Source organism: Lycorma delicatula, chromosome 8 (assembly GCF_047948215.1).
Source record: "Lycorma delicatula isolate Av1 chromosome 8, ASM4794821v1, whole genome shotgun sequence".
NCBI lineage: Eukaryota > Metazoa > Arthropoda > Insecta > Hemiptera > Fulgoridae > Lycorma > Lycorma delicatula.
This window is the reverse complement of record NC_134462.1, coordinates 22587722-22604958: the sequence shown is the minus strand read 5'-3', so window position 1 is coordinate 22604958 and position 17237 is coordinate 22587722. Positions and strand designations below refer to the sequence as shown.

Below are 17237 nucleotides of genomic sequence, written 5' to 3'. Positions count from 1 at the left end.
ATTCTCTAGAATGAAGTAAATTGAAGTAAAATAGTTAGTATCTTTTATTCTGAATAATACATAAAATGAGGTAATATGAAAAAGTTCCCAGACAGCTCTTTAAATAGAGCTTTATTTACCTAAGTTAGAAGTTTATTTTATTCAGAATAGCCACCCTGCACAATAATGCACCAGTCCCACAATTCTAGCAGCATCTGGAAATCTTTTTTTTTTTTTGTAAGCAAGTTTAAAACAACCTGTGATTAGTGCTGGATCTCTGCAATATTGTAAAGCAACAACCTTTTAGCTGTAATCTTCACTTTTGGGAAAAGGAAGAAGTCTACAAGAGCTAATCTGGTGAAGATAGCGGGTGTAGAAATAATTTATTTTCATTTGTGAGAAAATTATGAACAAGGAGTGCCTAGTAACAGGGTGCAATATCATCATGGAGAACCCAGTTCTGGTCACTTTCACCAAATGTTCTCCTTCAAACATCTCAGAACTTGGGAATAAAGTTCTCTATCGGCGGATTGGCAGTTTTTGACCTAACCACAGGTGACTGTGGTAGACCTCCATCCATATTCATCAGATATATTCCTTGTGATTATGTAGTATTTCCTCAAGTCAAGAGCCCCATGAAGGGTGAGCAGTACAAATCAATAGAAGCCATGGATGAAAATATTACAACCATCTTAAAGGTGATTCCAAAAGAAAATTTTTCTAAGGCTTTTGATGATATTTTAACTACCTAAATATTGTATCACATTAAAGGGAAATTTTGTAGAAGCTTAAATACAAATTATTTTTTTTTTATTACCTCGTCCTGTAAATATTTTTATAGACTGTATTTTTCACTTATATTCATTTTTACTTATTTCTGACATATTATATTAAAATTAAAAAATATTGAAATTTAGTATCCGTCATTTATTCAAATAAATGATATATGTATATAAATTTTAAGAATAATTTTGTTTGCCACTGCTTTATTACTTCTTTTATTCTACAGGAAAATCTTTTAGATTAGAAGGTTCCTTCTAATCATTGTCATGATTTAATAAACTGCTTTTTTATATAAATACAAAGAATTTATTCTGTAACTAGGAATTTCTATCTTGAATTTTATTTTTAGCTTTAATTTCATATCATACCACTCCACTGGTCTCTGTGGCAGTTTGATAACATCCTCCCTCCCTTTATCCAGAGATTCTGGATTGGTTCCCGATCAGACATTTTTCACTTACTACAAAAAAATTCATTATCATCCTTCACTAACTTCTTTTAGTAAATGTAAACTGTTTTTTGTGAATAAATAAATAAATAAGTAAAATAGCATATCACACAAGATGGCATATCTGAAAACTTAAGAAATCATATTCTTAGTAAAAGATATTTTAAAATTGAGCATCATTATAGTATAGCATTTATTGTAGTGTAATATTGAATTATCACTTTAATAATTATTAGTTTAATTAAAATGGTGTTATTTTCATTCATTCCTTTTGTTTGTGTGTTTATTTCGTTAATTTTGTATATTCATAGATCTCTTATTTCATTTGTTTTATCTTCCTCATCAAACTAGATTTATAAGTGAATGTCAGAAATCATAAATAAACTGATAAACATAGTTCTAAATTGAATTATGTATCTCCTGTTTTATATAAACAAACATACACATGAGTTCATCAATGTTTTTATATCGGTATTCATCCAGCAATTCAGTACATGATTCATTAGTATATAGATTACTTATATCTTTATCTTTTTTTTATTCACTGTATACACAGTTAATGACGCTGAATGATCAATAAATATGTAATTGTAAACAAACTAGTTTTCATTGCTCAAAAATTAACAAATGTTGTGAAATTTCAATATTAAATAATATTATGTTTAATTTTATGCAGGGAGGTTTTCAGATTTTTATGATATACTAATGTAATGAAAGAGAGAGAGGTAAAGCATAAAAATTGCATGCCTAGTTGCAAACTAATCTGGTATCAAATCACTCTTTATAGTGTTCCATCAGTACTGAAATAGTTAATATCACTACCTCAGGAAGCAAAATACTCATTCATGTATAGACATGAACATGTTAATGTCTTCTTTTTTTTAAGGTATACAGTCATTCCTTCAGATCAGATACATCTTTGGATTAATACAGTTGGATTACTGATGGCTGCTTTACCCGATTCTTATTGGTTGATTCTTCATGATCGTATTTTAGAAGTAATGACATCACCACAATTGATGCAGTGGAGTAATTGGTTCCGTAATTCACCATTCCAGATGTTCAACTTTTCTGTTACACATAACTGTCTGCTTGAAAATAAATTCTCTTACACGTTAGCTACAGCTCATGCTATGTGGCATCATTCTGGTGTTGGACAATTTACAACAGTTCCACAGTATGTTGAACCAATAATTTATCATAATAAAGTTATACTAAAAATCTTTATTTATGTTATTAATTTTTTTCTCTGTTTAATAGTTTTCGTTTTTTTTGAGAATTTGATGCTACAACAGTAGCAACAATTCAACAGTGGGTACTTACACCACTCATTGAAATAGAAATAATTTTTTTGATTGATATGAATATGAAGTATTTACATTGTCCATTATGTCAACTGAGTCTTGTTGATTCATTAATATTACTTTTACTTGCTGTCTACATTTGTTAAATGTAACTGTTGTACCAATTAAATTAACTTAGAAAGAGAGAAGATTTTAACTTAATTTCAAATTTGCAACAATAGTTTAACAAATGTGTCAGCAGCAAGTAAAATTAATATTAATCTAAAAGCAAAATTTTAAAAATGTATCATATTTAAAAAATTATTTTTTTATTGAAAAAGTTTACTCATTATTTATTGGGCCTAGTTTTTTTGTCATTCCTGTGTAATGTATTAACTTGGTATTTTAATTTTTATATTTTGTGTTTGTTGTATTTATGATGTAGCTACCAATTGAATCAGCTTTGCTGAAACTAGTGAAGACTGTGCAATTCTAATAAAATAAATAAGTAAATTGGACTTGTAAAAAATTGTAAATTGCATATTTTACACTCTGTTGATTCCAGGACAACTTGAAAAGTATAATCATTTCCATAACACAGTAGAGGTCATAAACCTGATCGGCATTTCAGCACTTTTTCAGTCATCCTCTCTCCCACCTCCCTAATAGTTAATAATGGTTAAGAATCTGGGAATACTTGAATCCTCTATTCTTTGTACACGTTTCTTCCATTGCTCTGTAAAATTTGGTATTATATCAGTTATGGAAGTATATTGAAGTTGTTTTAATATCCATATTGGGTATTCTTGTTACACCTTTAAGGCCCCATATTAGAAATTCATTTTGGTGGCCTGTATATAGCTTAATTTATCTCTTTTTAAAACCCAAGCCCTACAGCCATGTAACAGAGTCAATATAATGATGTTTTTATATAACTTTAACATTGTTTTTTCATAGCATTTTCCTTAAATTTTTGTTTATAATCCCACAAACACTACTAAATTTATTTTTTTTATTTGAGTGTCTTTATCCATAACAAAGGAGAGAATATATCACAAACAATTAAAAGAATTTATCTGTTCAAGGCAGTGTTATAATTTAATTTTCAATCTTACTGCTCCTTTAGATTTAATAATTTTAGTCATAATTTAGTCTTCTTAATTGAGATTTTACAGTTATAATCACCACCCAACTTGTACAATTTAAAAATATTATATTCCAATTCATATTCACTGTCAGATGACCATGTTGTTAGCAAATAATAAATAATTTAAGTAATGGTTGCCAGCAAAATATATATCTAGTGGCAATTGTTTTCAAATAATAATCAAGCAAAGGATATGATTGGACTAATTAGAATTATTAGTAAGACTATATAAAAATATATAAAAGGATTAATTTGTTGTGTTTTATAGATATGGAAAAGAGTTTGACTATGTCAAATGGGGCAAATTAATCTAAATATAAAAAACCAAAGATTAATTAAAGAACTGATACAAAAAGAACATATATTGATTGGTTTGACTTAAAAAAGAGTTCTGCACTCCCCAACTTTGTTTAAAATAAGTGCAACTAAATATGATTAAATATACACTAGAAGATAATCAGATTATGAAAAAGGAAAGTAAGTTTTGTAGATGGCAGGGTAATTTTTTAGGAGATGAATCAGATTTTTCAATAGATAATTTTATAATTAGAAGATCGCAGAATATGGTATTAAAATTAATGTTAAGAAAACAAGTTACGAAATTAGATAGAAACCTATATAAGTTCAAAAATTAGATTAAGCAGATGATTATTATTATTTTTGAAACCATTTCAATCATGAGTTTTTCTTATATTTTGTATAAATTAATCTACTAATTCGTACTTAATGATTGAATATTTATAACTTTGAATTCATGTGATGATATTATTTTGTTACAGATTTGTAAAAGAGAGATTAGTACCAATTATTAAGACCGAAGAACAATTTTTGTTTCTTTGTCATCTGGTTGGTCCGTTTTTACAACGATTTAACACTGAACGTCATCGATGTGTCATTGAATTAACTATTGATTTGTATACAACATTAGAGCAAGTTGACAAAAATGTTACACATTTAAAACATATGGATCCAATTTGTGATTTATTGTATCCTTTAAAAAAAGTTTGCCTAATTTTAATATTCAAAACACTGTTCACTTAAAACGCCGGTGTAAGTGTCAACAAAATTAATATTTTTATTGTAAATTGTTTTTTTAACATTTAAAGTGCCAATTTGTTAATTTCTTTTTTTTCTAATAAAATAATATGAGGGAAACTGGGAAGAAATGGTTTAGGTTGATCTTAACTTAACTGAAAAAAGAAGAGATCCTTTTGACAACTTTTTTGCAACTTAAAAAAAATCTTCTTTCTTTTGTAGAAGAAATTGCTCTGGTGGCATGATGTAAGTTCTGTCGTAATAACTTAAAAGAGGATTTTATTAAAAAAATTAAGTTTTAAATTAAATTAAAATTTAGTTTTCTTCATAAATGATTTGTAGATGTTTTTCATTTATTTTCTGAATTGTCTATACTGTATGTCATTCTGAAGTATTTTTTTTTGGAAAATTCTAAAAAATTTGTTTGAAAACTTAGGTAAAAAGATAACATGTCACTTTCCAGAGAGCTCACCTTCAGCAGTAAGTTATTTCTCCTTTTAAATTTCTTTTCTCATTTTTATCGAGACATGTTTCTCTCACTTTTGAGTTTCTTGAAAATTTATTTTTTCATTCAGGTGTTTCTACACCTATCCATACTTTAAATAAAATAATATTTAAAAAATTAAATTAACAGAATTCAAAAACCAGTTACAGCTAAAATAACTATTTTCCAAAATTGTTTTTAATTTGGGAACCATATTTTAAAAGAAATTTAAAGAATTGTGAAAGTATAATGTTATTATTTTTTTGAATTTATGATTTTTTGAAATTTTTTTTACAGACTTCTTAGAGAAAATATATGATATCAGAGACAACATAATCTCAATTTGAGGTATTTTTTCACTTGCTTGATGAGATTGGGGTGAAAATGAATTTTCTTTACATTTTGACATATGAGGATTACGAAAATATCATTCTTGTTTAAAATGTTGTGGCCCAAAAATCTCAAAAATAATATTTGGGTAAAATTTTTTTTGTTTGAAAATCTCCAAAACTACTAGAACAATTTCATTGAGTTTTATTTAGATATGCTGTAGTAGTGTATCGTTGACAATGAAAAAAAATTGTTGAAGATTGATTGAGTGTAACGTAGACAAGTGTTTGTCTTTTATGTTGTCTTGTTTAAATCATAACCTCAAATTGAGGTTATGTTGTCTCTGATATCATATATTTTCTCTAAGAAGTCTGTAAAAAAAATTTCAAAAAATCATAAATTCAAAAAAATAATAAACATTATACTTTCACAATTCATATTCATGATTGGTGTATTTTTCATATCCATTTATGCAGTGAGTCACAGTAGCGAGTGAGTTTAAATGTTATACCTGTATTTAGGGTCTACTCATTATTTTTAATTATTTCATCACATTATGTTATAATAATTTAATTTTCTTGTAAGCAAAGTATATTTTAATGTTATATATAATTCCGAATGTTGGTCTGTTTGTTTTTTGCAACAGTATCATGGGAGACCAACCAACCAACCAAGCATGCGTATACGCTCGTCCCAAAATCTCATTTTCTACCGAGTTATTTGAACATATAAGTAAGGGATTTTGGGACAAAAGTTTTTAGTTGTACAAAAATTTTACAAAATTTTAATTACATGATATTGAATATTTATTAAATATAATAAAAATTTTTTTTTTAATAATCCTTAATAAAAATAAATATTGTATACAAGTCTATTGATTCTTAAGAGTATTGAAATTGATTGTTAATTAAGATAAAATTCAAAATAATGAATGAAAACCTAAACCAACAAACAGGGAACACATCTTATGAAGTGCAACTTCAAAATTTTATAACTAAAGATCTGATATTATTTATTTTGGTCAATCTTCGGAATTGATGATTTTTTAGTTTAATTAAAAATATTATCACAAAACAATTTTTGAAAGAAATTGCTTTTAATAATCTAATTTACATGGGAAAATGAGATATTACTTATTTTTTTACGCATACCAAAATGAATATTACTTTATAATACTGAAATAAAAATAAAATAAAAAGTTGTTTTAATTATTGAAAAATAATTTTATATTCAATAAACATATTTTTCTAATGAGTCAAATGAAATGCAAGGGATTTTCTAGGTAGACCATTTTAAACCGCGTGCAATAAAAAGAACAATTGTTCTGCATTCAGGTTTGATATCTTAATCCGTTTTGTTTTACAACTCTGACTCATTTTTTTACCTGGACAAAGCAGAAAAGAATTTTCTCTCTGAAGACACAATTCTGTTTTAGCTTTTACACGGATAGTTTGTCTCTGAATTTTCTCGATTTTATAACTACTCGCTTTTAAACAGTGGTTTTTTTTTATACAAATTTATTCTGATACAAATGTCAATATGCCGTCGTGTTATTTCCCCAATTGTTTGAGCAGAACTGATTCGCCAGCGAAAAAGAACGTGAAATATTTTCCATTCCTGGAGAATGAAGCATTATAAAGTGTGTGGCTACAAAAATGTGGAAAATCACGTGATAATAAAAAATTGAACATGGTAAGTTCAAAAGTGTGTTTTTTATCTAAATTTAAATTTTGATGAAATAAATATGATTAAATTTCAAATTCAAATGCCTGTATGGGAAAAATGAAAAGAATATATTACTGGCTAATCGATCAATGGAATGAAATTTTCTCTGAACTTATTGACTTCATCTTCAATTATTATTAAATTTTAAGTTCTAAAATTAATTAATCTAAAAAATTATATGATTTATACAAATTAAATGTTTGCATAGATGAATTGTCCCCTCCCCCCTTGATGATTCTGCCTTTAATCACATTGATGTCTTGCTTCTGTTTGTGCGCCAACTGCATAAACAAATTTAAACATCATGGCGGGAAAAGGATTTTGGGACGAGCCACTGCGCAACGCTGGGTGTGCGACACCTTGTTACTTTCATCATGAAAAAATTAATCCCTTTACTTTATTATTATGTTTCTGTCACCATGACAACAGAAATAGGCTGTGGAGTTTTCCCCATCAAAGGTCTGTGCACTTTAGTTACTATTCAATCTTTTGTAATTTAGTTTCTTTTTCAGGTTTCTATAAAGCCTGAATACTTTAATTATTAAAATCAGTATTATTCTCACAACCATGAGGGTAACGTATAATGCAAGGGTTCAGGGGGTGGAGCCCTCTAGCCAGATTAGAATGGCAAGTGAAGCAAGCTCTGTGGCCCTGGGTTCAACCCTATAACCCCTTAGAGGACCAGGGTTTGGAGCCCCCTGACTAGACAGTCAGGCGTGTGCTGCAAACCCTAACTGGCTAGTTTAAAAAAAATAAATTATACCACTTTCAGTTTTCTCATTTAATTTTTGTTTTTATATTTCTTATACAAAATATTATTCAAAATAAAATAACAAAAGGTTGGTCTCTTTTCAAAAAATTCTTGTGCAGAACTACATAAGAAACTGCATCTCAAAACTGAGAAACGAATAACCCAATCTAAAGGATTAATCTACTTACTATATTTATTAAATTTTAAGGAAGGTTTTAGGTATAAATTTATCCACATAACTTCAATATTAGGTGTATACTAATAATGAAAATAAAATAAGATTATACTATATTTCACTGTCATTTTTTCTGTAGAATATTTTGAATCTTGTTTAAATCATAAAATGTAGTGTATGGTTCATGTGAATGAAATTTATATTGAATTTTGTGTATATTAATATTTCTGTTATCAAAATCAGGTTAACTGTTTTCAAAATATTTTCAGTTTAACAGAAAATTTGATGGCTTATAATTTTCATAGATATGGGCAAATGATGAGTTTTTTTATAATGAACACTCTGATGTATGTGTAATAACTTATGTCTGTAAATTGCTATGCTTTTATTTCCATTCTCCATTGGTAGTCCACTACTTCAGTTTATGGTTGTACATGTAGATTATACAACAAAACTTGTTTAATGAATTCTAGAGAATAATTTTTTTAATTTAAAATTGAGGTTACTTCTTGCCTCTTGTTTCATGAACAATTTTTTCTAAGTTGCCTGCTTTGATTATATTTTGCTTAAAAATTTCAGGTGGATAAATATTTTTAAAAAAAGTAAAATCTAAAACAGTTTTTACTGTTTAGCTTGAAATATTCCCGTCAAGAAATAGAGAATAATTAGTATGTACATGAACATAGATGATTCAGCTTCATAAAGAGAATGCTGCCATTTCATAAGCAAGTAGTTTCTCAGAATTTAAGAATTCTATTATTTTATTTTTATGAGCCAACTTGACCATAATATAATTAAATTAATAAACATTAATTAGAACTCATAACTTCCTTGGTAACTTTTGGTTCATTTGGAAAATTTGAAATCTTTTTAAAATAAATTAATTATTTTTAATCTTGTAACATAAGTTGATTTTTATATAATACATTTAATATAAGATGATCTCAGATCTGGGATATTTTTCTCCAGAAATTTTAATTCATGTGCTTGTTTAAATTATAACTAGGGGTAATTAATTCATCATGATGGTTGAATTCATAATTTTCTATACCCATCTAATTTGTATATTACTTTTTCTTTAGAGAAGTTTTTGAGGCTTATTTACATCAAAATCCAATGGGCATGAAATTTAATCATATAACCCAAAGTTACTTGATCAGTGTTATTTGTTTTGAGTGGCTTTTTCTCTTAAAAGTGGTATTAAAATACTTTTCAACATCAATCATCAGATATTTTAAAATAGCAACTTGATTCATAAAATATTCATTTAATCTGATCAGCTCTAAAATATCATCTATCCTTGTGATGTTTAAATCTGAATATTACACCAGTTACATTAATTTTAAAAAATTACCTTGGATTGTAATTTTGTCCCCAAAATAGTAACATATTAGACTGACCTTTACTATTTATTACATACTATTTTAATAATTAATTGTTTTTTTACAATTAATAATTTGTAATTATTTACAATTAATAATTAAACAATTCCTAGTTTAATTATTAAAAATTGGGCTGGTTTAATCATATGACTTTTTTCCCCATACAACACCATTTCACTATTAGTGTATGAGGTAGCTGATGCTTACAGTTAGGAGTTGAAAGAAATAAAAATAAAATCTTGAAGTTAGGAGGATGGTAATAGAGAAATTTAAAGTAGTAAATATACTGTTTTTCTTATTTTGATGTGAGGTCCCACATCAAAGTAAAATAATGATAAATTATGATGATTTGAAGAATATTCCTTAAATTTTTTTATTACAGGGACACCCTATATATTACATATATCATATACATTTGATTTTTGGACATCAAATATAAGGGAATTTCTTTTACATATCTTTAAGTTTTTCACACATTATATGACTATTAGTATCCCGTGTAGGGTTTTTTAAAAAACATTCCATTTCCTCACTGGAGGTGAGGAAATCTAATCTCTATACTGAACTAATCTCCTCACAAGAGATACAACTTTACAAATAGTAAACCACTGTCAAAGATCTCTAAGCCACGAGAACCACTATTCTAACCAATCCCTAGCCTTTGCCTTCAGTTATCAACTGCATAAGACCAGATTTATTATCCCTAAATATACGAATTGCATGAGAAAAGTAATGAGATTGGTAACACTGCAAGCGATCTGACAACGCTGTATTTACTGGTCTGTACTAGACCGATTTGTTTATCCCTTCCACATGCTCAGTACGAGTTTCAACTCCATTCAGCCAACACATTATTTTTGACAGCGCCATCAGTGAAGTTGTCTTTTTGTTTTGTGTTACGAAAATGTAGCATCGGAATTTAGAGCAACGTTGTGCAATCAAATTTTGTGTTAAACTTGGGGAATCCACGAGTGTGACCTTTGAAGAAACAGACCTAAGGGGAACATTGCTTATCAAAAGCACAAGTTTTTCATTGGCACAAATCATTTTTGGAAGACTGAGAACACGTTGAAGATCAATCTCGGTCAGGGAGACCTTCAACTTCAAAATCTGACTAAAACTTTGAGCGTATGAGGGTTCTTGTGAGATCAGACTGTCGTTTAACAACAAGGATGATGAGTGAACAGTTAAATTTAAACACTTTCACCATACATCAAATTTTGACAGACGATTTGGACATGTGAAATTGGTGCCAAAAACCTCACAATGGAACAGAAGGATAAATTGAAGAAATGTGTGCTTTGATCTTCTTGAGAGGATTGACAATGACCAAGAATTCTTCAATCGTGTGATCACAGATGATGAATTCTGGATATTTGAGTACGATTCTGAAACAAAGCGGCAAAGTGAAGAGTGACACACTCCGTCATCTCCTTGACCGAAAAAATGTCAAATGAGCAAATCAAAGATCAAACAAAACCATGCTGATTTGCTTTTTTACAGTAAGTGTATCATGCATAAAGAATTTGTTTCTCCAGGACAAACTGTCAACCAAGTTTTTTACAAAGGTGTCCTTGAAAGGCTCAGGAAAAGAGTGATTTGCGTGAGACCAGACATTGCAGACAAGTGGATGCTTCATCATGACAATGCCCTGTGTCACACGGCCATTTCCATCAGGGAATTTTTGACCCCAAAACACTTTCCTACGGTTCCTCAACCCCCCTATTCACCTGATTTGAGTCCTTGTGACTTTTTCCTTTTCCCGAAATTGAAACATGTCTTAAAAGGATGTCATTTTGGAACTCTGGAGAACATTTAAAAGTCTGTGACCGACCAGTTAAAAGCCCTACCAGTTGAAGCCTTCCAGTGCTGCTACCAGGAGTGGTAACAACGACTCCGCCGGTGTATAGCTCCCCAAGGGAACTACTTTGAAGGAGATAATATTGTTGTTTGAGAAAAATAAAAACTTTGATAAGTAAAGAGTCAGTCTCATTACTTTTCTCACACACCTCATATATACCCAAATATATTTCTCTTTTTCATGTTAATCAATAACTCCTGTGTTTTATTCATTCTTTGAATATGCATTTATTGACCATCCTTCATTTCTGTAATAATACTGATTAATCATAAATTCAGCAGTTTTCCATCGAGTTCTTGAGAAACTTTCAGTTACATAATGGTCTCATTTTAAAGAAAGCAGCTCTAGCTTAATCTAAACAAACTCATCTCATTTTCACAGTTCTATTGCTTACTAAACCAACTACCTAAATACTTATAACTAGCTGTCTTAATGTTTTGGCCCTCCAAAATAGTTTGAAACTCATTATGTCATTACGAATAACTGTCACTTAATTGTTTTAGACCTATAAATTTTACGAAATCCATTACATTTATTCAACAGCAGCTAGAGATCATCATTGTAATTATAAGAACAGTATCTTCAGCATATCATAAATTATTAATACAGTTCCAATTTTGCATTAACTTTTATTCATCTTCATTTCTTCCAGTACCTTTGTAAATATAGCTTTATAATATGAGTTATATAAGGTATCAAAGAAAATACACATCCTTATCTGACCTTTAAGTACCTTAATATCTTGCATTGTATGTTCCTTCATTCTAAATTGCACAGTCTGATTCCAATTCAAGTTTCTCAAGATTTGAAAGTCCTTGTTATCAACTCTAGCAGATTTCAAAGTTCAAACAATTTATCATGCTTTTTATTCTCAAAATCTACATAGCAGACAAAGACCGTCAGACTAAACATTTCCATAGAAAACAATGCTTCTCTCACTTTGAAGCCATTCCTTAAAACAAATTGCACATTGCTGATATTATCAACAGTTTTTATTTGTCAAGTAGTCCTTGACATTGTTTTTAGTCACGACATATTAAAAAGCAACAAAACCAAATCATCACTTCAAAAAACAAAAACTTTACTACGAAATTAAAGAAAAGAACACGTAACTGCAAGAAAAACTCAAAATGTGCTATTCACAAACATAGTAAACTAGGTTATATCTGCATAGTCGAACATAGCGTATGCTGGTATGGAATCAAAAATATTTTATTTAATTACAGGTATTCTTTATCTAAGATTTTTCTGGCCTACCTCATAACCTTATTCAATTCTAGGATGTAGCAAGTGTGTTATTTACAGTAGTATTAACTAACTAGGAAATAATATCCTAGCAACACATTGGTGAAAAACTTTCCAGTAAACTTTTGGTCAGTTGTTTTTATTTATATTCCTTAATGTTTATTCCTTTATGTATTTTATTTATGTTTATATTCCTTAATTTAGTTTATAGATATCATATTAAATATATGTTTGTGGGTGATTTAATGAAGAGTGAAGTCGAAGCAATTATAAGAAGACTGAGGCCTGCTCTTCAGATGAGACTTAGGTTTATTGCCCATCTTAATATAGATGAAATTGGTGAACAGAAAACTGATGCGACTTCTCAACAACAATTACAGCCGCAGCAGGCTGTACAGCAGCAGACCCAACCGCAACAATCTCAAGCTCCGCCGCAACCACAAACTCAGTTACAACCACAACAGCCAACACAGCCACGGTGATAAGATTTAGATTGTACAAACTGACTTATATAATGTATTTTTGTATATAATTGATTAAATTTGTTAATATTAGATCTGTCTTGTTAATGGTTCTGTTATTCTCCTACTTGTGTATATTTTTACTTATTTCTAGATTACTCTGGGTCAAAGGATTGAAAATACACCTCAGCAATACATTCCCACCAATCGCTTTCTATATTTTTAAATATACTGCTATTTAGTTTTAAATTAAATAAATCTATTGCCTTGTAAATCATGTTGTTTCCTCCTTGACTAACCAAAACTAAAACTTATTATTTTCAATTAAACTTATTCAAAATTAAGTGCATTATTATAGGATATAATCATTTGTTGAATCAAATGGATTTTTTATCCTTTCAGGTATTATACTAGATGGTGTTACATTAGCTTTTAAAAATACCATTGACATAGTGTGAGTTCAAATTTATAAACCTTTTGAATGGGTTTCTCAGGTGACTCGTATCTGTAATGACTGGATAAATACTACAATCTACTGATTTAAACAGGTTAGAAGATTTCTTTTGAATCACTTGTAGGAGAATACTAATTATGCCGCTCAATGATTATTACTGTATCAAGTGTAGTAATATAAAGAAAGATTAAATGAGCAATTCTTAGGAGGCACTAAGTTATTGTGTTTGTTTCTTTAGCGTTTAAGTTGAATGAAACTGAAGAAGTAAAAATTTTACTTCACAACTCCAATTGTTTACAAATTTAGTCTTGAACAAGAATCCCAATTATCTGTCAAATTTTTTTGCTGATATCATTGATCCATTATAGAGATCAACAAATTGTGGAATAAAATAGTTTCCCATCTCCTTCTTCAGTAAGCCAAACTTACTGCTGCTTATCAGCATACCAAGTCCATCAAATTGATGATGATATTTAGTCCTACAAGTTACAACTTTATTCTGTCCAACATGTAAACTTGGTGTGTAATAAACATCATTACTCTGAGAAATATTGATCAATGCCTCTTGTACCTTAGATGCTTTTTTAAATGCTATTTATATACCTGATTTTTCATAAGAAGACTGGAACAGATAGTCTCTAAAGCAACAAACTAATATGCCCATTTCAGTTGTGAAACGATGCATTATAAGCACTGCCTGAAATCAGCAGGGGAAATTTTGCATATGGCACTTAAAAAGCCAGTAACTCAATACACGTAATATGAAATTTTCAAATAATAAATTTGTTAAAAAATCTAATTAAATTTATAAAACAACATAATAAATCCACTATTGATTACATGATAAAGAAGAGATTTCTTAAATGCATTTTAACAGGCCTCTTGACAGTGCCACCTGCAACACCATTAACAAAGGAATGATACAGTAGTTTTAAAATTTTAATGAATCTTCACATGTTCAGAAAATTAATTGTTTCTTTAAATCTTTTAACCCCATCATATTAATAAAAAAAAAAAAAATGTATACCTAATATTGATTAATGTAAAAGTGTATAATATTGATTAAGATATGTGAAGTTAATAAATAAATTAAGTTTAAATAAATTAATTGTATTCAAGTACACATTGAATAAGGATTTTTTTTTTATTTCTTAAATTAAAAAAATTCACCACAAAGTAAAGGCTTGTATATGGGAATGTGGTATAGAAATAAGATTTTTAATCTTATTTCTATAAGATTTTGTAATGTATTAAAAATTAATGCAAAATCTAATTTGAATTTCAACCTAGGACTTCTTTGGTGTAGTGATATTATTTAATCCCAGTTAAATATCATATTAGTGCATGGTTTTATCTATCACTCAAGCAATAGTGTTAAATATATTACACAGTGCAGCTGAAATTTAATTCATATTAGAACATAAACAAGATGTTGCACTTAGCAAAAGGTACTACACCAAGAAAAAAAGGTGAATGAATTGATTAAAAATGACTGTCACATTGCTACAAACAATGACTGAGAGCAGATGAAATTGCTTCAAATAAAGCAAAAATGGTTCAATCTGTTGGAAAAGTCATGGCTATGATTTTTTGGGTTTCTTATGGTACACTGCTCATTGACTATCTAGAGAAAGGCATGGCCATCACAGGAGAGTATTGTGCTTCAGTACTGGACCAATTGAAGGATACTATTCAGGCTAAACATCCACATCTGACCAAAAGGAAAATGCTCTTACATACATCATGATTATGCGCCTGCACACACATCCCCAAGTCCACGTTTTAGATTGTTTTTGCAAAACTCTTTATAACCTACACTTCAAAGTGCTTTCATATGTGCCATATTTATGGATTTTGGCTCCAAGTGATTACTTCTCTTCCCAAACTGAAGAAATGGTTCTCTGGATGAAGATTCACTTCAAATGATGAAGTCAAAGCTGACACAACCACTTATTTTGTAGAATTAGACAAAGTCCAACTGTACAAAATATAATAATCCCATTGTATTGAGGGTATTAAAAAGTCTGTCTAAATATTTCAAATTGCAAGGTGACTATAGTGAAAAATAAAATAAATAAATAAATTGTCAGGCTGAGAATGTTCCAAAAGGCCTTCATACACCATCTTTGAAAATAACTCTTATCAGAAGTTTTTATTTATTAAATATCAGTGCACATTACCTACTTCAGATGATTATCTTCCTCTTAGAGAAAACAATTTACAGCTAATAATAAAATGTTAAAAACCTATAAAATAAAGAACATTAAAAGATTCTTAAACCAGAGCTCTTATAGGGATATTGTAATATTTAGTTGTGGTATTTTTTTTTTGCAAATGAGAATGAGATTTACATGAACTAGTAAATTATTTGGGGTTCAGAGAGGCAGATATTGAATTTTAAAACAACCTTTTTGTAAATTTTGAACCCAAGAAAACATTCTCTATCAACAAATCAATATGCATTTTGAATAATCAAGTTAATTTGGTCAGTCAAAAAAATATATGAATAGTTAAAAAATGTTCCTTTCTTCAGAGCTATTAAATTATAAATGTTTTCAGCCCTTTAATCCTTGTTTTGATACTTATGAATGGGCAGTCTATTAAAAAACAATATCCACCTTTATCAAACCTAACTACAAAATTGTTTACATGTCACTCAACACAATACTACAAGTTAAAAAATCTTCCCACCATTTCTTTTAAATAAACTTTTCTTTATAAACTTCTTTGTTTATAAACTTTTAAATAAACTAATTAAAAATTTGTAAATAATCCTGAATTTTCTGAATCCCTTTTAATGTATTAGTAAGCATGTGGTTAAATAATTTTCATTAACAACTGAATTGTGAATTAATTTGACATTATTATTTTTATATTTAGCTTCTTCATGGATTTACCATTATTTCATGTGATTATATTTTAAATAATTAATACAGACTTAAATTGCATCTATTTTTCCTGATATAATTAATTGTTTGCTTTGTGATGCTGCTATAATCAGTTTTATCATGGTTTTCATTGAGCCATTCAGGCAAACCTCAGAGAATTTCTTTATTTACACATGGAGAAACATATCTATCCACTCCTGAGTTGATGTATATAATGTATTATTTACATTCTAATCACAATAAAAGATATACTTATTTATATGTATAAATAATTCTTCACAATAACTTTAAATATCTATAGTAGAAATATATTTCCAGAAGATCTTTTCAGAACTACATTTCATCTCTTTGCTCAATGGTGTTTGCTTAAAGGAATTGATATATTGGTCTGTAAAGCATATTTACAAATATTTAGAAACTGAGTTGTGAATAACTTATATAACTTTTTTTATAATTATTATATAAATTATTTTTATTTATGTACTAAGTAAAATAAGATGTATTATTATATAAATAAATAGTCAAAGCAAAATTTATTTGAATATAAAATTATAATATAAACAATATTTTCTGTTTTAAAAGTATTGTTTTTAAACATTTAAAATTGTATGTGCGTATCGAAAGGTTATTAATTTTAATCACATTTAATGTAAGACCTCTCTAAAAGTACTAGAGAATCTAAGAAATGCCAATTAGGTTTTAAATTTCATGAAGGGAAAATTCTGAAATTCACCTTCCTGCAGTAGAAAGGGGGCAGTGATTGTATATATTAAAGTTGGTTGTATGTACAAGCGGCTAATGAATAA

At 28.6% G+C, this 17237-nt stretch overlaps 1 protein-coding gene across 1 annotated transcript in view; it reads left to right on the top strand.

Annotated features, from left to right (window-relative positions):
• MED23 (mediator complex subunit 23) overlaps positions 1-13182 on the top strand; it is an 80865-nt gene extending 67683 nt beyond the window's left edge. Inside the window, exons 20-22 of the mRNA XM_075372844.1 lie at positions 2097-2387; positions 4420-4626; positions 12840-13182. Of these exons, the coding sequence (XP_075228959.1) occupies positions 2097-2387; positions 4420-4626; positions 12840-13110 (769 nt within the window). The 3' untranslated portion in view covers positions 13111-13182. The remainder of the gene's footprint in view (positions 1-2096; positions 2388-4419; positions 4627-12839) is intronic.
• The last annotated feature ends 4055 nt before the right edge of the window (positions 13183-17237 follow it).